The 22,147-nt window shown below is 42.6% G+C and overlaps 1 protein-coding gene across 1 annotated transcript in view; it reads left to right on the top strand.

The window, feature by feature from the left end:
• Positions 1 to 935: 935 nt before the first annotated feature.
• SERPIN1 (Serine protease inhibitor (SERPIN) family protein) overlaps positions 936 to 22,147 on the top strand; it is a 47,078-nt gene continuing 25,866 nt past the window's right edge. Inside the window, exon 1 of the mRNA XM_087661615.1 lies at positions 936 to 1,414. Coding sequence (XP_087517741.1) covers positions 1,031 to 1,414 — 384 coding nt within the window. The 5' untranslated portion in view covers positions 936 to 1,030. The remainder of the gene's footprint in view (positions 1,415 to 22,147) is intronic.

The raw sequence follows: 22,147 nt of genomic DNA, 5'->3' as shown, positions 1-22,147 counted from the left end.
TTAGCAACCCCTCAAAAGGGCATTCTAGTCGTGTATTAGTAGGGCTAACCCCTCTAATTGGTAGGCACAAACACATTATATAGGAGATATTCAATCAATTTCATGACCTTTTTATCATTAACGATTGCCTCACAAGGCATCAAATAATCTAATTTGCCTTTATAACGTGGCCATATTGCCTAAAGAGGGTTTCCCATGGAGAGTCTTGGGACTACAAAACTATAACATTTTTCATTGTCACAGAGCATTTCCACAAATTCAGGAAACCCATGCGTTTCATGAAAGTTTTGATTTTACCTGCTCAACCTAATTACTTTGATAACATGGAAAGGCAACTGGAAAAGAAAGGCGTCATTAATAGGCCTGCATCAATTATAAAACACTTCACGTGACAAAGTAACATGGAAAGGCAATTGGAAAAGAAAGGCGTCGTTTCAAAATAGGCCTGCATCAATTATAAAACACTTCACGTGAAGCTGCTTTACTAATCTTATGTCAGTGTTAGCAATCATGCTAGCGTCGGTGTGACTCGTGGCTAAATGTACAATCATGCTAGCGCTGGCACGACCCGTCCCTAAACATCTATACTATTAGTTAAGGAGAGGTGGGAGGTGGGGGGCTGCCATGATAGGAGAGGTGGGAGGCGGGTGCCACATGGCAGCCCCCCACCTCCCCCACAAAAATAAAGAGAACGTGGAGGCGGGTGCCACGCGTCCAACACCCGTCCCCCCCAAAAATCGTGCCCGCCCCACCCGAAGCGCCGGGGTGAGTCTAGGCGCGGAGCGCCTAGTATAATCCATTAGCCACCCGTCTTCTTCTACGATATAATGTAAAATAACGCATTGTCCACTGAAAGATAATACCATTAACCGAACTTGACTAAATGTATCTTCCTCAGTCACCAAAGTAATTGCCAGTTACGTGTTGACCGATGCAGCTGCCACGTAGCTCAACTCCTCAGCATATTATATGGCAAACTGCGTCGTGTTGAAGCAAGTGTCCTGAGAAGAAGAAGAAGAAGAAGAGACAGATGGATTTCAAGCTCCTTATACACGAGCATTCCGAGTTCCTGCTGCAGCTTTTCAGGCAGCTGAGCTCTCAAGCTGGCAGCAATGCGGCGCTCTGTCCTGTCAGCATCTCCATTACGCTGGCCATGGCAAGCGCTGGCGCCAAGGGCCCCACTCTCCAGCAGATGGCATCCTGCCTCCGCCTGCCAGCGGACGCCTCTCTGCACGATTTCTGCTCGCAGATCAAGAGCGTCGTCCTTGCCGATGCCAGTGCGAAGGGTGGCCCTCTCCTGGCCGTCGCGAATGGCGCCTGGGTGGAGCAATCCTTGCCTCTCAAGCTTGGATTCAAGCAGATTGTCGAGACTAAATATGGTGCCGTTGCCCGCTCGGCAGATTTTCTTCACAAGGTTTCAAAAGTTTCCTCCCTGCTATTCTTACAGTCAATAAATATCCATAAGAGTACGCAAACATTCATGCAAAAAGAATCTACAGATGTGGCTAACGTCCATGATCCTGATCATTCGTAAAATGCTTAAGGACGTGAAAGCATGCTTTTTTTTAACACAATGCAAAGGATTAGTCCGCAGCTCCAGTCTGTTTTGCCAATCCTAACCTCGGGAATGGTTTTGAACTTTTAATCGCTGACAGATCCATGCCGTTTTATGAATATTATTCGAATGCTAGGGCCAGTGGGCAGCTTTGCTAGAGGCGTTCAATTGTAAGGATGCTTGATCGAGAAACAAGTAGTGTTAAGAGGTCTTTGAAGCCAGCAGCCTGTTAGACACGAGAGGACTTCGCCTGGAGGATAAGGATAGGAGTGCTGCAATAGATAGATAAACATTTTGTGACTCATTGCAGTACCTGTAAAAGGCCATGTCACTGCATTTGAGTTTTGGATTTAAAGCGGCATAGCACAGCCCAGTTTTGCAGTTGGTTTGCAGTCTGTGCTACTGTTAAGAAATCTTTGGTTCCCAGGGCCTAAGAAAATGTTGAAGTCAGCAGTCTGTGGGACATGAGAGGACTTCTGCATAGAGGCTGCCTCATTCAAAGGATAAAAAGTTGCAATACATGGACAAACATTTTGCGCCTCGTTGCAGTTACTACCTGTTAAAGGAATTTGTATACACATTTCAGTTCTGGATTTAAAGTAGCATAAATGTTTGCACGGCCTAGTTTTGCAGTTGTTCTGAGCCAGTGCAGCCTGCCACTTGTTTTTAGCCCTGTTTTGGGATTTCAGGGCACGTTTGGATTACTATGGCCATACTTTCAGTCTGTGATTGGCTTCATTTTCCTGCTGTGACAGCAACAAGATGATTGTCTCAACTCTGACAAAAATTCTATTGCTTTTGAAGTATCTTGATTGTTTCTGACCTGCGATTTCCTATGGTTGTATATTATAACAATAATATACTGCTTGTATAGGCTATTTAGGGAAAAGTGTAAGCTCCTCTCTTGCTTGTAGATATTTGCAAAGTCCCTTGAACAAAGGCTACTACATTTGACTTGCTAGGTGGATACGCAAGAGTTGCATCATCAGTTCATAGCTTGAATACAACGAGATGAGAGTTAAACTATAGACATTGTAGTGCTCCGATGTGATGGCTTAAATATCTAATTGAATATATTAATTTCTAGAGAGTTCACTCATTTACATGCCTTGCAACACTATATGCACATATATTATTCACCTTTGATTTTCAATAGCCTCTCAAAGATAATCATTTCCTCCACTATGATTGTATGAACCCAACATTTCCCCCCTCCTGTTGAGCTACCTAAATTTTTCTTCTAAATTATCATCTTTTTTGGCTAGCCCCAAAAAAGAGACATTTTTTTGCTTTTGTGTGACACAGCAGACAGTTTTTGGCTCCATTATGTTCTATAAATAGGGACTTAATGTGCACACTGCTCTCATCCCTCTTCCACAACTTGTGCCGGCCTTGATCATCATTATCTTCATCATCAGCCTTCTTCTCCAGTCCGAAGTGCTGCTGCCCAGCTGACCAAAGGTGCCACCCAGTCAACCATTGCTACTGCCCAGCCTGACCAGCTGCGGCCAGTGCTGCTGCCACCCTGCCTTTTCAAGGTCTTCTACCTGCTGCATTGCAGCTCACAGTCTTCTCCATCAGCATCAGCAGCTGCTGTCAGTCATCATCAGCCTCTGGAGTCTGCAGTTTTGGTTCCAAGTTGTTGTTGAGCATTGGCTACATCATTTGAGGTAGCTGCGTTTTTGCTGCCAGCTGCTCCATGACATTGTCTTCATAAATTTTTTGCATTGACTGGCCCTTGGGCTACTTTTCTTGACCATTGGCACCCAGTTACATCTTTGAGTTAAAGTGACTGTTTTTTGCCCATTTGGCACCTGGTTACATCTTTGAGCATTAAAGTGACCGTTTTTTGCCCATTTGGTTGATTGTTTTGCATGGGAACTCTTTTCTGAAGAACCTCAAGCCTCAAGCCGCATTCACCAAAGCAACAAGCTCTCACTCCACTCAAAACGCCCCCCCCCCCCCCCCCCGCCCCCCCCCCCCCCCCCCGGGCCGCAAGTCTTGGGTTTTGTAAAGGGTAATTGTACTAATTATTTCGAATGTAAAATGCAAGTGTCACAATTGAATTATATGTATAGCAAAGAAGTTGAAGAAACCATAGCATACCAAGAAACCAACTCATCAACTCATCCATGGAAATGATGCATATTGCATGATGCTAAACTACCAATGAAGAAAGACCCTCTCAGCTGGCCAATATTCTAGATAGTCACAACGCCCCCCCGGGAGGTTTTGTAAAGGGTATTTGTATTGATTATTGTATTTTACACATTGTACTAATTATTGTGAATGTAAAATACAAAAGTTACAATTGAATTATATGTATAGTAAAGAAGAAACCACAGCATACCAAGAAACCAGCTCATCCATGGAAATGATGCATGCATATTGCATGATGCTAAACTACCAACAATGAAGAAAGACCTCTCAGTAGGCCAATATTCCGGATAGTCCAAACTGCCCCCCCTCAGGGAGGTTTTGTAAAGGGTAGTTATACTGATTTTTGTGAATGTAAAATACAATTATATGTATAGCAAAGAAGTTGAAGAAACCACAATATACCAAGAAACCAACTCATCCATGGAAATGATGCTTGCATATTGCATGATGCTAAACTACCAATGAAGAACGACCTCTTAGTCGGCCGATCTTCCAGATAGTCCAATTATGCCAACTGCCCCAAAAACGCAACAAGTGGAAGATAATCTTCTCATGTGGTTGCACAGAGTCTACCAATTTGGGTTTTCCAAAAACCCAATTGGCCAAAGAGAAACCGATGATGATAGGTCTCCTCATTTGTAATACGAAAGAATCAAGAACTATTGGAAATATTGCATCTTGAGGGAGTAGAATCAAGAAGGAGACCATCCACCAACATTCTCCAAGTAAATACTTTGTATTTGAAGGGGGTTTTATTAAGCGAACCCACGATCACCGTGGATTTCCATCAAGTTCCATCTTTGTGGAGGCCCCAAAGGGAATTGCCTTATGTGTCAACCAATCATGATTCTTAATACGCAAATGATATCTCTAATTGATTGATGTATGCCCCAAGGATAGTTGTCCTTTAACTCTCCAATCTTGGCAAGGATAGTAGGGCTATGTGAATCTAAGAGGGGAAAGGGTTGCCAAAAATGCAAGGATGCTGAAATGGTTTCACATGAGGTATGGTACCCTTTGGGGACATGATAAATCTTCTAAATAGATGAAAATAACATCAATGTTTGCTGTGCAGGCAAAAGCACATCAATAATGGGAATCATCCTGAGCCTTGCCATTTTGTTCAACATGGGCCTATGAGCTTATTGTACTCCTTCCCATGAAACAATCTTAGAAGTAGCTAGACATTCAACTTGGAGAGAAGTGGCTTGCAAGCGATCAACGCTTGGATGCTAGGAAGACTTCTCAAGCAGCGCTTTCCAAGAATGGACTAAATGAGTCAATAACAAGGAAGATTTACCGTTGACATGTTGATCAGCATTAATAACATGCCACCAGAGGTTTGAATTTAGATATTGCCATGCAAAATACTCTTGCCTTTCAAAAAGAATCTTGTCATAGAAACCCAAGGTTGTTGACCAACACAGATGGTTTCAAACAGACCCTCGGAATTCTATCATGTGAGTTTTCACATCTAAAATTGCTCCATCCCCCATTCTTTTAGGTGTACAAATATGATTCCAAGAAATCCAATAAATGCTAGAGCATGAAATGAATAGATTGAGTGATTTCTAGCAATTGGTCATGGACCAAGGAAGCAATGGCACATAGTGTGAAATCATGTGCAATATGATTGTCCAAGCAACCTTTAGATGCACATGAAAATGTGGCCTTAAAGCCAATGCAAACAAGTCCCATATATCCATGGCTTTGTGAAGATTGCCCTTCTTAACTTTTGAGAATATAAATGTATATTTGCCAAGGCTTGGCCAATTAGTTGTTGCTATGAAGGGCAGGCCAAGCCTACCACATCACCATTTGCTAAATGTGATAATTATGTTAGAATAGGATGTATTGCAAGAGCAAAAAACAAAGGATTTGGAGGGCATCCCAATCTAATAGACTTGAAAAGAATGAGTGTCTTTGTAACACCTCCAACTTATGCAAAATACTCCTCCCCTTGATAAATCTATATTGAGTAGTGTTAGGCCCAAGACTACTATAGCTTTGCTAACTAGCATGGTTAAAGTAAGCGTATAGGAGTTAGCATTAGTTTACTAGCAAAAGTCATACCTTTTGGCATCAGGAACAACATTCCAAGAATGTGTCGTGTATGAAAAAAATTGAAGTTCAACATGTGATTCTATTGAAGACCGTGTTGATAATGTTTCAGGTTTTCAGGCATGCTGTCTTTGTTGTTTGTTTTTTCAACCCATTAAAGTAGGCTAAAACACTTGGCGATTTTGCAAGTTTCTCGTGATTTAATAATGGGATTAAGGATAAATTATAAAATCTACAAATAAGGAAGAAGATCAAAATTTCTCTTCAACATGGAGGTTATGGCAAGTATATCACTGAAAGAGTATTGCTCTACACGAATGCATGTCAAAAGGGAACTATTTTTGCCATAGAAATATTGACTGGAGCAAGAGCAAGGCAATTGCAGGACCTAGAGGAATAGCTACATAGGTATTTTTGGATATTTCTATACCCAATTCTCACATAAGCACACTTTATGCACTTTGCAGAATAATTGAAAAGCTTGCAGCAGCTAGTGTATGACAAATTGACTCCCAAAGGGGAAGCAAAAGACTATGATAAGGGTGGAAAAGCAGTGAAGTTTGAGTCCTTCAGTGGTGCACAAGATAGGCTGAAAGCTCTGACCTTCATTGAGCAGTTTGATGCAGCCTATTCAGGGGGAAACTTCACCGAATCCTCTAAGATTCGAAAGGCAGCCACTTTCTTGAAGGGGAATGCATTATAATGGTGGTCCACGCTCTTGATGCAAGGTAGAGCACCGTCAACATGGGTACAATTCAAGCAAATGTTTGCATCGAATTGGTTGACTAGTACCTTTGAGGTGGACATCATGACAGCTTGGAAAAAGCTTGATGTAAAGGAATGCAAGATTTTAGAGCAATACAATAAGAAGTTTTGGGATGCATTGCTGCCCGTCACTTCTTATCGTGCCGTACCCCTTCATGAGCTAGTGGAAAAATATGTATGTGGGCTGCCCAAAGGAATCAGGGATTTTTGCATAAAATCCACCGTCTAGCATGTCTCAACTCATAGAGACTGCTGCTACAGTCGATGCTTTGTTGCGTGGAAAGGATTTGGGCTTCCAAGAGAGCGGGGAGAAGCCGAATAAAAAGTTGTTTAAGCCTGAGAAAAGGGGCATATCTGAAAACCGGCCTGAAAAGAGGCCAAAACAACAAAGAAAGGCTTGAAAACATTGGCACAACGTAGGGAATTGATGGCTGCAAATAAATGCTTTATTTATGAATAGGAGGGTTATATTACAAAGAACTGTCCCAATAGGCAGCAAGCTGCAAAATCAGAAAATCAGGGAGATCCTAAGGGTAAAAGGCCCAAAACATCAGTGGATTGGTGCCGAATGTTGTTAGTGATCAGCCCAATGATGATGCTACTGAGTTGTGCAGAGCATGAGGCAAAATTAGGGATCATCATGCATTGATATTCTTTGATAATGGTGCACGAGCCAACTTCATCTCTATTGACATGGCAGCCCGTCTAGGTATCAAAGAGGATGAGATGGGAGCCATGGGGGAAGTTGGAACGGCATGTAAGGGTCATGCAGAACCTGTCACACCACTCATTGGAAAGCTTCGGTTGCACATACAGGGATATGTGGACAAGGAAGAGTTTTATATTGCTCCACTTGAGGGTTGTGATGTGTTGCTTGGTATGCCATGGTGCCACCGTATGCATGTAGTAATTGATTCATATGCAAAAGAGATCACTATTCAACATAAGGGAAAGACACTCACACTTGATGTAAAGTTGAAAGGGGAATCTGTCCCTGTTGTATCTGCAGCTGCTATTTCTAAAGTAATGAAAAATCATCTTTCAACGTATTTAATTTCTGCTAAGGATAAGGATGATAGTGAAAATGTTGGGAATATGTCTAAATTAGAAAAGGATCGCATTTCATTTCTGAAAATGTATGCTGATTGCTTCTCTCAGTCACTTCCAGGGTAGCTACCACCTGAAAGACCCGAAGATCATGGCATAGATCTTATCCCTGGAAGTAGCCCTCTTGATAAACCACTCTATAGAGTCAGTGCAGCCCAATAGGAGGAGATTATAAGTCAGGTAAATGAGCTGTTAGAAAAAGAGCTGATTCAGCCCAGCTCATCTCCTTTCTGTTCTCCAGTGCTTTTGGTATAGAAAAAGAATGGTTCATGGTGTATGTGCATTGACTATTGTGCTCTGAACAAGATTACGATAAAGAACCGCTTTTCGATCCCTTGGATCGATGATGTTATGGATAGATTGCAGGGGGTAACAATATTCAGTCGTATTGATTTGAAAAGTGGGTATCATCAGATATGCATTAGATTGGAGGATGTGCCTAAGATAGCTTTCAGGACATCTTTTGAGCTATATGAATTTCTTGTCATGCCTTTTGGACTTACGAATGCTCTTGCCACTTTTAATCGAATGATGGATTGCATCTTTCGGCCACATAGAGCATTTGTGGATACTTTCTTTGATGACATGATTGCCTATTCAAAGAATGAGACGGAGCATAGAAAGTACTTGGACATTGTTTTCAATGAGCTACGTAAGCATAGGTTGGTTATCAATGACAAGAAGAGTGAATTCTTTTTGCATGAAATCCACTTCTTGGGACATATTGTATATTGGCTGATGGTATTGGTATGGATCCTGCTAATTTTGAAGCAATACGTTCATGGCCAGCTTTGAAGAATGTTCATGAGATCCACAGCTTCTTGGGTTTATGTTCTTACTATAGGAAGTATGTACACGGGTTTGCTGAAATTGCATCTCCATTGCATGCTTTGCAAAAGAAAGATGTGCCATTTAGATGAACAACAGTGGAAATTTCAGCATTTGAAAAGTTGAAGGAAAAGATGACTTCAGATCCTGTGCTTGTGTTGCGTGATCTAAGGAAGTCATTTGTGGTTCAGTGTGATGCATGTGGTAACAGCATTGGGGCTATGCTTATGCAAGATGACCGAGTTGTGGCTTATGAGAGCCGAATTCTCCACGGTGCAGAGAGGAATTTACAAGTTTTTGAGAAAGAGCTCTTGGCTGTAATTCATATACTGTCTTCGTGGAAACATTATTTATTGGGGGTTGATTTTATAGTGTAGACAGACCATCAGACTTTGAGGTATTTTCTGACGCAAACAAAGTTGTCAGAGAAGCATATGAGATGGGCAAATTTTCTCTCTATGTTTCATTTTCAGATTGTACACATTGATGGTAAAAAGAATGTTGTGGTTGATGCACTGTCATACAAGCCACAAATTTCAGCTGTCACTATGGTTTATCACACTGAGTTGGATGCTATGAAAGAGCAATATGCTGCTGATTCAGACTTTGCTAATGTTTATGATCAGCTTTGCAATGGCCAAAGGCATGAGCATTTTATGCTAAGAGATGGATTTCTGTTGATGCATGGACGACTGTGTATCACAAATCAGTTGAGGCCTAGAGTGATCATTGAAAGTCATGCTCCTCCGTATACAGGACACAGAGGTATTGATGCCACAGTCAAGGCAGTGGAGCATTTCTTTTATTGGCCAGCTTTGAGGCATGATGTAGAGCAGTATGTTAGGGCATGCATCATATGTTAGAAGGTAAAGCATGATAGGTAAAAGATGCCGGACTTGTTGCAGCCCTTGCCTATTCTAGATAGGCCTTGGCAGAGCATTGGTATGGACTTTATCTTTGAGCTTCCTAGGACACCTACAGGGAATGATGGGATATGGACTATTATTTGCAGGTTTAGCAAACAAGCCCATTTCATTCCGGTGAGGAAGAAGATAAAGGCTGATCATATGGCACGATTATTTATGCAGCACATTTTCAAGTATCATGGTATGCTTGAGTCGATTATCAGTGATCGAGACCCTCGGATGGCCAGTCTATTCTGGAAGGGGTTGTTTGAGAATATGGGTACCACGCTGAAATTCTCATCATCCTTCCATCCGCAGTCAGATGGTTAGTCTGAGGAAGCAAATTTCGCAGTGTTGGATCTTTTGAGGTGGTATATTGCAGACCACAAGACACAGTGGGAGCAGTATTTGCCGTTGGTTGAGTTTGCATACAATAATATGGTGCATAATTCCACTGGCAAGGCTCCATTTGAGGTGGTTGAGGGTGGCAAGAAGGTTCCACCTATTTTGCATACTAAGGATAAGATCTTTGAGGCTGATCGCTTTGTGGAAAGCTTGGATGCAGCCTATGCAAAGATAAAGTATACACTTCAGAGATCACATGACAAGCAAAAGCGGGCAGCTGATCCCCACAGACGTGCTTTGCAGTTTGCAGAGGGCGATTATGTATTGCCGCGTTTCGAAAAGGCAAGGCTGAAAAAGATGAAGGGAAGAGAGAGGTTGTATCCGAAGTTAAACATGAGATACTATGGGCCCTTTCAAGTGTTGAAAAAGATCAACGATATTGCATATCGGCTGAAATTACCTCCACATTGGTGGATACACAATGCTTTTCATGTCAGTTTGTTGAGACCTTTTTGTGGTGATGTACCAGAAGATGTATTTGCTAAAATTCAGCCAGAGATTGAGGAACTAGATGAGATCTTGGTACCCGAGCAGATTTTGACACATAAGGAAAGGAAGGTCAGAGGTAAAGTTTCCAGAAGATATTTGGTGAAGTTTCAAAACTATTTACCAATGGATGCAAAATGGATGGAGAAGGATGACTTGATAGACTATCCTCAATTGTTGCAACTTTATCTCGATTTCTTTCAATTAGAGCCGACTTTGGATAGACAATTGTTTGGCCATTAAGTGTCAGTGGTGATACTAGGGACTAGCATTAATTAATTAATTACAACATTCTCTCATCTTCTCTAGTCTATGCTCAAGCATTCTTAGTAATTCTCAGCCAAATTTGGTGGAGAGCAAAGAGTTTACTGCTGTAAACCTTAAATTACAGCAGTAATTAGGGTTTAGCAGCCACCTTGAGACCTATGCCATTGGTAGCAGAGTACAGCCAAATTTGGTGGAGAGCAAAGAGTTTACTGCTGTAAACCTTAAATTACAGCAGTAATTAGGGTTTAGCAGCCACCTTGAGACCTATGCCATCAGTCAAAGGCATTGTACACTGAAATCAGCACTAGAAATTCGTGGAATTGTGAGGATTTCAGATGCTAGCCCATCTATTGTGAATTTGGGGCAGCATTTGACCAGTTGAGGTTTCATTAGAGCAAGTCCTGGGTGAAAATCAAGGGGCAATTTGCCCGAATGCTTTGCTGATTATTGGAAGGGGCTTTTGAATCAGCTAAGGAGATTGTGAAATCTTGGCTTGTAATTTATCCATCAGCAATTGAAATTAAAGAAATACCGAAAGGCGCGCCAGTTTTGGGGCCAACAGGGTGTCCACTGTCCAAGTTTATGAAGGTAAAGTGAGCATTTCAGTTTATGTTCATTTGCTAATTGCTGTAATTAAGTGCTTAATCAGATAAAAGGCCTCCGCCAGGGTGTGCGAAGGACTGAGTGGTGGGTGGGGACTTGCATTGAAACTAGAGGAATAGAAGCCCCCACTGAAGTCACAATAGATGTAGATGCCCCCTTGAGGGGCAAAGAAAGATCATCCCCCTCTGAATCCCCCTCTAAGGTAGATAGGGAATCCAAAAACTCATGGATCATGGACTCAGAAATGTTTGAGGATGAAGGAAGCGCCGTGAGTCGTGTCAAAGAAGGTATCTGGGGTGGTGAAAAATGCCTAGAGTTGGCCTCTCAAACGTAAGTAGACGAGGGTGAAGGGTGGGCCTCAGACTGAGCAATGAGTGGGCAACAGTCGTTGCTTCTCAATGGAGCCGATCAGGAAGCTGAAGAAGTAGCCACTGTCTCTCGAGGGAGCGGACTGATGAGGAGACGGTATCAAACAATCACTGTCTCTCGATAGAGCAGGCTGTAGAACCGCGGGCCATGGTAGCCACTGTACCCGAAAATAGGTGGGAGAAGACTGTTGCTGGCATTGTGACGATCTCCAGGAGGTCATAGCACCAATCAATCCTCCATGTGCTCGAAAGAACTCAGAGCTATTAAGAAGAGTGCTAGGGTTTGCACTGAGGACACACAGAGTGTACGACCACGACAGAAACACAAAGACACAGACACAGACACAAAGGGCAAAACTCAAACCCTAAACGCAAAACTCAAAACTCAAACAAAAACTCAAACACAAACATAAGAAGGGAGAGAGAGAACATAACTCTGAAGTGAATGAATGTAAGAGTGTACAGTGTGCTCGAGGGCAGAGCAATGTCGAAGTGTGACGTCCACCGAAGACGGATCCCAAGTCTGTGACCACCAGTCCGAGTGTAGGAGTGCTGAATAGTGGATGGCAGCAGGCTGGTCACCAAAACACAACAGTCTGGAGGTTGGAAACTAGTAAACGCAGCAGTGTACCACCGATCGGGGGCTGGAAACTGTGCACAATCTGCTGTAAACAGCAGGCTGAAACAGTGTCTGAGAGTGTCAGGGCTTGCAATGCTGAAAACACAGGCTGGCTGACCTTGGAGATGATGGAAAACAGACTGAACAGCAGTCTGGGACAGTTTGGAGAAGTCGCCAGAAGCTGAGAGCTGTTGCCTATAGCAATGGACAGGTTGAAGATGATGTGGCTGTAGTCGATGATGGCTGGACAGCAGATGGAGGCGGGCTGGAGGCTGGAAACTGGGCACCAACAGCAGTAGAGGGTGTGTGGGCTGGTGTAAGTTGCAAACAAGGATGATTGCTGAATGGGGGCAGCCTGTCTATTTATAGATGTGGAAGGGCGCCCCAAAAATTAGGGTTTCCACTAAACTTTCTTGAACTGCTCCCCGTTTTAGGGTTTTCACTGAACTCTCTCAAACTGCTCCCCGTTTTAGGGTTTTACTCTAAAAGAGCATTTTTAGTGTGTTTTGGGGCTATTTAAGAGGCTAATCAGCAAGTAATGCATATTTTAGCGCGACACTCCTCGTCCACATGGCCTGCTCTCTGGCAGTGTGTGCAAAACCGGTTTTTCTTAGGGAGTTGCTACCAGATAGGTCTTGATTCTTTGGTTCCATTGGAGGAAGAGGAGTCACCCTTTGATTGGCTTGCCTTCGCATCTAGCAAGTTCTTGCCATTGGTGGTTTTCCCTCCCGAAGAAGAAGCAACCAACCCCCTCTGCTTTGAATAAGGCTGTGATGAGGATTTCTTGTGGACTTAATTATGCAGCCTTGCGTAACACAAGAACTGGCACTCAAACTCGTAGAAGGTTGGCAATCGAGGTTGGGAGATGTTGTGTTGAATGAAATTGAAGTATTATTTATTTATTGATAAATATAAACATTTTTTGATTTACTAATTTGGATTAATTGATCTTATTGAGGATTATTTCTTTATCATATTTGTGGGCAACTTATTCAAAAAGAATGTAACCTGATTATCATTTGACTTTGGAGAGCCAGTAGTGGCAAACTCGGCAAGTAACCACCTATAGTCCGCCAGCTTGACTTTTAGATCATCCCCTTCCTTAATAGAGAACTCTTGAAGCTCAAAGTCGAGATTGATGTGCCGAGTACGATCACGAGCCGTATAGCAGTCGAGAAGGTTACTCCAATACTCTGACGCGAGCGGGAAGTGCTGCAACTGAGAGTGAAACTCAAGAAGCAATCCTTGCATCAGCTCAACATTGGCTGTAGCATTGCGGACTCTCCATTGACGGATGTAGTCAGGGTGAGCTAGTCGAGGGTCCGGCATAGGCTCTAGACCAATGACGAGGTCCCAAAGACCCTCACTCAAGTACTTGTTGCATGAAATTTGACCAAGTAGTGAAATTTGACTCGTTAAAATATGTCTTATCTGTGAAGGCATTCTTGGCCGTTGCAACAGGAGTGGTAGTGTTCGGAGATGGATAGTGTCAAAGTGTAGTGGGGATAGGATGGGGGAGTGGAGTACACTTGGGAATGGGCCCCAGAGTGCCAACCAAGCATGCGGATAGTGTGCAAGGTGGATCCATAGGTAGGGATGGGCTGACTAGGCATGGGCATGGTAGGCACATGAGGAACCCAAGGAGGTGGGATGGGAACACGGGGAGCAGAAGATGGGGATTCCTGCGTAGGTGTAACCCAAGGAGAGTATGAAGACGCACCATAAGTTGAGGATGGAAACCTCTGCGTATGAGTGGTCATGGGAGATGTGAAGCTGGGGATAGTGAGGGGGATGCCCATCATAGTCGACCCAGGAGTGATGGGTGTGCTCATTTGCTGAAAGGTGAGAGGCACTGTGTTAAAGGGTGGCATTTCCCCTAACGAAGTACCATGGTGCAAAGAGGTAGAGAATGGGGTGGAGAAGGAAAAGGTGCTAGGAGCGGAGATGGTAGATCCAACCCCTAGGGTGTGTGATGCAAATGTGGAGTATAATCCAAGATTTTGGAAAGATGATCAAGGTGTGATATAGAAGAGGGTGGGATGGGAGGGAAGTGAGAAGTGTGTGTAATATGCTCAAATGAAACAGAAGCTGTAGATGTACCTGAATTTCGTCTGCTTTGTGAGCCCCCTCTATTGAAGTTCACATACGCAAAGCCATCCGGATCTTGTATCTCAAAAGAAGAAACATGCGAGGGTTTTGATTCATGCAACACAAAAGAATTGTACAAACCTGACATTGGACCTAGCAGAGATGATGAAGATGGATCGCCAGACGTTTCGAATGCCGTATGTTCTCCATGATCGGAGAGGTGGCCAGCCTCACCAACTGGTCCGAATGTGGTAGCAAAACTGGTAGGAGGGGTGTAAACATCACCGTACTTGTTGCGATAGTACTCCTCAAAGTCCTCTATCATGTTAGTGAAATCTGGTGAAGGTGGAGTGTTGTTCTCCTCAATGAGTCCATAATGCCGTCTCAGGGCCTCCAATGATGGAGAAGCCTGATAATATATCATAGGAAGGAGAAGAAGGTGTCTGGGACATTGTGATTCGGTTACAAGTCGTATTGTGTGCCTTGCACAAAGACTAGCTCTCAACAATATCCGTAGTATACTCTTTACAAGAGCACCGGCTCTGATACCATGTTAAGAAGAGTGCTAGGGTTTGCACTGAGGACACAGAGTATACGACCACGACAGAAACACAAAGACATAGACACAGACACAGAGGGCAAAACTCAAACCCTAAACACAAAACTCAAAACTCAAACACAAACAGAAGAAGGGAGAGAGAGAACACAACTCTGAAGTGAATGAATGCTGTAAATGAATGTAAGAGTGTACAGTGTGCTTAAGGGCAGAGCAATGTCGGAGTGTGACGTCCACCGAAGACGGATCCCAAGTCTGTGACCACCAGTCAGAGTGTAGGAGTGCTGAATAGTGAATGGCAGCAGGTTGGTCACCAAAACACAGCAGTCTGGAGGCTGGAAACTGATAAAGGCAGCAGCGTACCACCGATCGGGGGCTGGAAACTGTGCACAGTCTGCTGTAAACAGCAGGTTGAAACAGTGTCTGAGAGTGTCAGGGCTTGCAATGCTGAAAATGCAGGCTGACTGACCTTGGAGATGATGGACAACAGATTGAACAGCAGTCTGGGACAGTTTGGAGCAGTCGCCAGTAGCTGAGAGCTGCCGCCTACAGCAATGGACAGGTTGAAGATGATGTGGCTGCAGTTGATGATGGCTGGACAGCAGATGGAGGCGGGCTGCAAGCTGGAAACTGGGTGCCAACAGCAGCAGAGGGTGTGTGGGCTGGTGTAAGCTGCAAACAAGGATGATTACTGAATGGGGGCAGCCTGTCTATTTATAGATGTGGAAGGGCGCCCCTAAAATTAGGGTTTCCACTAAACTTTCTTGAACTGCTCCCCGTTTTAGGGTTTTCACTGAACTCTCTCGAACCGCTTCTGGTTTTAGGGTTTTACTCTAAAAGAGCATTTTTAGTGTGTTTTGGGGCTGTTTAAGAGGCTAATCAGCAAGTAATGCATATTTTAGCTCAACAAGAGTGTATCGGATGCATCTTATTGCCTTGAGCATAGTACTCTGATAGCCGATCCGGAATGATCTTTGTGGCTCAGAAAGGAGAGGTGGCACAAGGAGTGCTTGGTGGAAGATACATATACTCCGAAGGGGTGGGGAGCAAAGGTCGAAGTCGGTAATCTTCGGTGGGATGACCATTCGTGCCGTAGTAGGAGCATCCAGTAGTAGTCTGGTCATTTGTTTGGTAAAGAAGCCATGGATACTGGTGTGCCTTGCTGAAGAAGGAAGAGGTCAGCCACGAACTACGAACTGCAATGTCCACCTCAAGGGGTATGAGGCTAGTGTGAAGCACGAATTGCAATGTCCGCTGCAAGGGGTGGGAGGGGAGTGGAAGGGCTGGAAGTGAGCTGCCAGTGGGAGGAGGATGCTACCAGCAGTAAGAGGTTGCAACCAGTAGAAAAACACAGGTAAGGAGAGAGAAAGACTAAAAACGCAGGAAAAACCAGCAGTAGCAGTTAGCATGTTAAAATCAGCTCCGAATAGTGTGTGATAGGCTGGAAATAGGCGCTAGTATGTTGTAGACAGCAATGGCCAGCTTGGACCGCGATGTAATCCGTGTTCGGGGTGTGGGCAGCAAGCTGAAATACCTGAAATCTGCAAAAACGAGATTGTTTTCAGAATGGAGAGTAATCAGCAATAGTCGCTTTGGTGTAAACAACTGCAAACTGCGGGTGGAAGGCTGGAAACATGCGCTAGACTGTAGATGACAGTAAGAGACAGATGAGACTGTGATGTCCCCTACGAAAGGGGTATGGGCAAAAAGTTGAAAACACCTGAAATAGCAAAAACGAGATTTTGATGCAGCGGAAGAAGAAGAGAAGTGGATGCCGAACCTACCATCAATCTTTGCTGTCATTGGAGTGGAGGATCTTTGCCGCTGTTTGAGCAGATCCAGCTCTGATACCATGTCAAAAGATGACGTACCAGTGAGACAGTAGGGTTTACGGGGAGGAATACGGAGTGAACTCGGCAAACATGGAGAAGAGAGAAGAAACTTTGATGAATGGAATGATGAAGTTTTGAATCATGGAGTGAATGTGATACAAGGTGAAACCAGCCTTCCTTCTTGGAATGGGTGGTGATAACCTGATTTAAGAGTTAATTACAACAATAAATAAATGCAATAAAATGAAATACACACTTTACCATAACATTCTTGGACAATAGACGACTTGTTGGTCCCAAAATTGGCGTCCCTTGCGGTATTTCTTTAGCTTTCATTCAATTGGAAGGAGTATAACTTGAGATCCTTCAATCTCCTCCTGCTAACCAATTGCTCTTGCTGTCATAAATGTCCAGCAAGCCTTTTGGGTCATTTGCCCCTTGTTTCACCCAGGACGACTTCTCCAATTTGACCCTTGGCTGGCCAAATGCTGCCCCAAATCAATTCGGGATGGGTTGGCTCTTGAAATTCCTTGATAATCTTCAATTATCAGCTGCTGATTTCAGTCCCTTGAGCCTTCAATCTCTGGCACAGATCCCAAGGTGGTTGCTAAACCCTAATTTTTGCTGTAAATTAGGGTTTACTGTAGAAATTACAGATCAGCCCATCAAAAATGGCTGAGATCTCCTCCGAATGGCTGAGAATTGCTGAGAATGGCTGAGCATAGGCTGAAGGAGATGAGAGAATGCTATAGAGAGAGAAAATTTTGAGATTTGTCGCGAAGAACTGATCAAAATCAGTTGCTGCCCTGCTGTACCAGCCCGAAACGGATGCACCAACAACAATAGGAGCATCAGAGATTGTGATCTTAAGGAGAAAGTGCATCAGCAGCAATTGTCAGCTTCCCAAGGTCAAGAATATGCAATCTCCATCACCAAAAATGGTCTCCAATGGCTGGGAATTGGCTCCAAAAGTTGGCAGCAACAGTCCAACACCTCTTTCCAACAGCTCCAAAATGAAAAAACGAGATTTCCCTCTCCCTTCAGCCCTATTTAGCCTTTTCCCCACTTGCATGGGAAAGTTTTGCCAAGTGGGAGCTTTCTTAATCCATTTTCAACAATTTTCAGCCATTTAATTAATTTTCAAAATTAATTAATTTTGAAAATTAATTCAGCCCTTAATCCATGCCTAGAAAATTGACCTTGTCCATCCAAAAATTAATTGGCTAGGCTATTTGCAATCCAAAGTGGTCCCATGCATTAATTGACCCTTGGACAAGCATTAATCCATTAATTAATGCCTAGTCCCTAGTGTCACCACTGACACTGAATGGCCAATTAATGGTCCTAAGGGCAAACTGACACCAAAATTCACCTAGAATCTAACAAGTGTAACTTGTTACAACTTTTGCCTTTGACACCCATCTTTTTCACAGGGTCCTTCGGTCTTCAACTGTGAGAAAGTAGCTTGCACCTCACATGTGCAACACATGTGCATCTTTTAATTGCACATTTGATTAATCCTTTAATCAAATGTCAATTAAACATAAGCAAAGCATTAAATTTTCACGTCCTCGTGACACAAGGGAACAAGGGTGCTATAGCACAAGGAAGATGATGAAGACAGCCATAAACCACGAACTGCAGTGTCCTCCTGAAGGGGTGTGAGGGCAGTGGAAAGGCTGGAGAGGAATGACGGACTGAATGAATCAGTAGAAAGAATGAGTGAGAGAGTGGCCTATAAATAGACATAGTTAGTCTAGGGTGGCGCTCCTTTTTGGGGTTGCAAACCTTACACGCAAAAACGCAAAAATGCAAACTATGGGTGAAGGGTTTCTCAACATCAAGTTCCATGGTACATGTGGCATAGTAAATATTACCATAGGAGAGACAACATTCGGATCCACACAACCTATTTCAGTTGGCTGAAATGCAAATGCTTTTCCATGCTCAGCCAACATTTACATAAAACAGTCTCTTTTAGCATGCAAAAGAAACTCTTTTGCATCAACTTTCAATTCCTGTAATGTTTCAGTTGTAAACTAATGACCTATATCTTTAGGATCCTGTAAGCTTGGTTGCCTTTACACTTTTTCATATAGACCCTTACTTTCTGGTGAAAAACGGCAAAGCAACCAGTTTCACCCTTTTGTCAACCATCTTATACTTTGTCTCCACAAGTGCTTCAGCCCTTTGTAATCCTTTCTGCTGAGCAAACAATGCTATAACATCAAACATATCCAAAGAACATACTGTCAACTCTCTATTTTCAATCTCATTTTTTGCATGTATAGTTGCTGAAATTTCAGCCACAGTGTTAGTAATATTCAGCCCATAAACAATGCCTAAAATGCCTTCATTTTCCACTAGCAACCCTAGTGCTCTCTTTTCCTTAGTAGCCCGTTTCATAGATATGCGTTCAGACTTGCACATAGCTTCCGTAGGCTTAAACCAACATGAACTATTTGCTGTAAACTGAGAATAACCAATAGTAAATACATGCTTCATTTCGTCAAGAGGCGAGTACATCCTTTGAATAGCACTACTGTAGCCCTGCATTACAGCAGTGCTAAATGAAAATCGAGGTCTTTGAATTCCCTTGCATTTGGAGGCAAAGGAGATTCTCAAAGTGTATCCCAATTCCTAGGATGATTAACACAAACGGTAAGAAATTGGATTGCTTTTCTCCCATCCTTGCTTCTGACTCTTGCATAAGCAGAACCATCATCAAGCACCTTTGTTTCCATATGCACTCTTGTAATATAGGGATGTCCTTAAATCATGGTATATGAGGAATTATCTTGCACAAAGAAGTGTTGCTCTTTTTGTACATTACCAATTGTCACTTTTACATTAGGACATGCAACTTAGAGCTCTCCCAAACAATTATTTGCAGTCCTCATATGCCAACCATGATTAGTATCCACATGCCATGCACCATTCTCATACAATCTGCACTCAATGACATTAATCTCGGACCCATGGTCAAGTAAAGCAACACAAGGAGTTTCATGCTTTCCCATTTTCACTACCGTTTCAGTGGTAGCCCTGGCCCAGTGATTTCTTGTGTAATGACTTCGAGGAATAAATCCTGGAGACTCTTCCCCATATTGTTGCATCTACCTTACTCCACCATACATATTGCTACAAGACAATGTATTTTCAATTACTTTTTTCTATTTTTCACATGCTGTCCACCACTTATTAGCAACATTCTGCATAGATAAACTGCCACTTATATCATTCTCATATTCAGCCCAAATACCCAACAAACTAGTTTCCTCTTCAAATTGCAGCAATGCACTAGTGGTATCACCAAGAAACTGACGCTTCCTCTTAATTATGTTGATGATTTCGTCATGAAATTCTCGCTTGACGATGCCAAGCACCTCTCCCAAGGTGAATGTACAACCTTTTCAGTAACTTTTCTCTTTTCAGTTGCATGCAAAGCACGTGCTCATATTGCAGCCTTCGGACCAACCGTCACTTGGCCAGGCATTCCATCTAATTGTAGACCAAAAGTAGAAGCATGTATAACCGCATAAGCATTTGGGACATCCAAGTCTTCCAACAACTTTTGCATACCTCCCTTTTCAAAATTGTTTGCAGCAAGAGGCCTCCAAGCATGAAAAGATATATGTGATGTGATAGTTTACGGCAAGAGACCTCTTGATAAGTAGCACAATCCTTCCTTTCATGCTGTAAACTATCACACCATATATATCTTTTCCTTGGGTTAGACTGTTGCTTGTCCCCTTTCCTCTTGTTCTTTCTCATCCAATTTTGCTACCTTCAACTGAAGATCTCGCATGCCTTTGACTAATTCATCTAATACATCTTTCCTAACAGTGGAAATAGTAAGTGCAGCCATAGGGTTAGCTACAGAAGTGGGTGGCTTACTGGATACATTAACTGTTTTGCCTGTAATAGTGGGCAAGCTAAATATATGCAATCTTTATCTTCTTCTATGTTTTTTCACCAGTGCAATAACAACTTTTGTAACATGCCTTCACTTTGTTTTAAGCCCTGTCTCTGTAGTCTGACCCTCTAAGAAATCATCAAGCTTCTCTTGAAGCTCAGGATATACCGCTTGTAGAAACAATTCAATTTTCTGACTTGCAAGTACGACCTTGCAACTAAAACCCCTCTGGCATTGGTAAACCCGACATGAAAGGTCGTCAAAAGAAAAGACAAGATGGGAGAACCTTCAAGCATAATTTCTAGTGATGTTTTGCAACAGCTAGTGCAAAATATGGAGATGCTTATGTAGATACAACAACAGCAGCAGGTAATGCAAGCTTCTGCTTAAACCAAAACTATTGCAATGAATGCTCTACAAGCAATAGAGCGTAAGATTAAGTTATTTAATGGCAAAATTGTATCTGCATATTTGCATACCTATGCTCAAAAGATAAAGGGTTCTTTGGGGTGGCTCAACTTGCATGGAGCCAGTATTTTGTTTGGGTCACTGGACATGAATTGAAAGCCCAAGTTGCTGAATTATACATGCACGATGCTGATTGGGTAGCTTTCAAGAAGACATTCAGGGAAGAATTTTACATTGAAGATACCAATTTGATTACCCACAAGACTTTCCAAGAGTGGGTTCTACAACCCAATAAGGGTCTTGTGGCTACAGAGTTATGAAGAGAATTTGAAAGTCGGTTTGAGCAGTTAGATCTTGTAGAACAACAAGCTATCCACCGGGGATCAGAGAGAGAAGGAAGTAGAGAATAGGAGATAGAAGAGAAGAAAAAGAATAGACAAGAGGTACACAAGATAAAGACAAAGGTCAATGATTCAAAGCACTATGTATTCATAGACTCTGAGAAGATAAACAAATTTCTTGTCTGGTACTTCTCGGAAGCAATCTCCAAGCATTAGATCTCCTGAAACTCCCTTATAGGCCAAAAACGTGCTTCAAACACTAGCTTCTTCTTTGTTGCTTAGATTGCAAATCTGATGGTTCCGTCGGCTCCGAAAGGGGAGTAAAACTCAAGGACACCTAATCAAGATTCTTCCAGATCACTCCTTTCAGTTCAGAGTGCTGTTTGTTACCTGTAAAGTGCGATCGCACGCTATGCGATTATGCAAATCCTTCTTTTTGCATGAAATCTCTAAAACTAGTTAAAAAAGCCACTTGCTTTTTGCATTTCACTCTATTCTAGAAGTTTTCTACAGCTTTTCAAGATATTTACAAGAAATAATATCCAAAATATAAAAAATAGGCTAAAATTGTCCAGAAATCTAGTATTTTTGAACCATCCATACTATAGACATTGACACTAATGATAATATGGCATTGGCTTAGATCAGTAAGAAAGCCGGATGACAATGCACGCTAGAGTTCTCTAAAACTAGTTGAAAAAACCACTTGCTTTTTGCATTTCACCCTATTCTAGAAGTTTTTTACAGCTTTTCAGGATGTTTACAAGAAATAATATCCGAAATATAAAAAATAGGCTAAAATTGTCCAGAAATCTAGTATTTTTGAACCATCCATACTATAGACATTGACACTAATGATAATATGGCATTGACTCTC

This window comes from Lygodium microphyllum, chromosome 21 (genome assembly GCF_053477565.2).
Source record: "Lygodium microphyllum isolate KBCC chromosome 21, Lygodium_microphyllum_v1.1.10, whole genome shotgun sequence".
NCBI classification, from domain to species: Eukaryota; Viridiplantae; Streptophyta; class Polypodiopsida; order Schizaeales; family Lygodiaceae; genus Lygodium; species Lygodium microphyllum.
The sequence above is the reverse complement of the archived record's forward strand: the minus strand, read 5'-3'. Positions and strand labels throughout refer to the sequence as shown.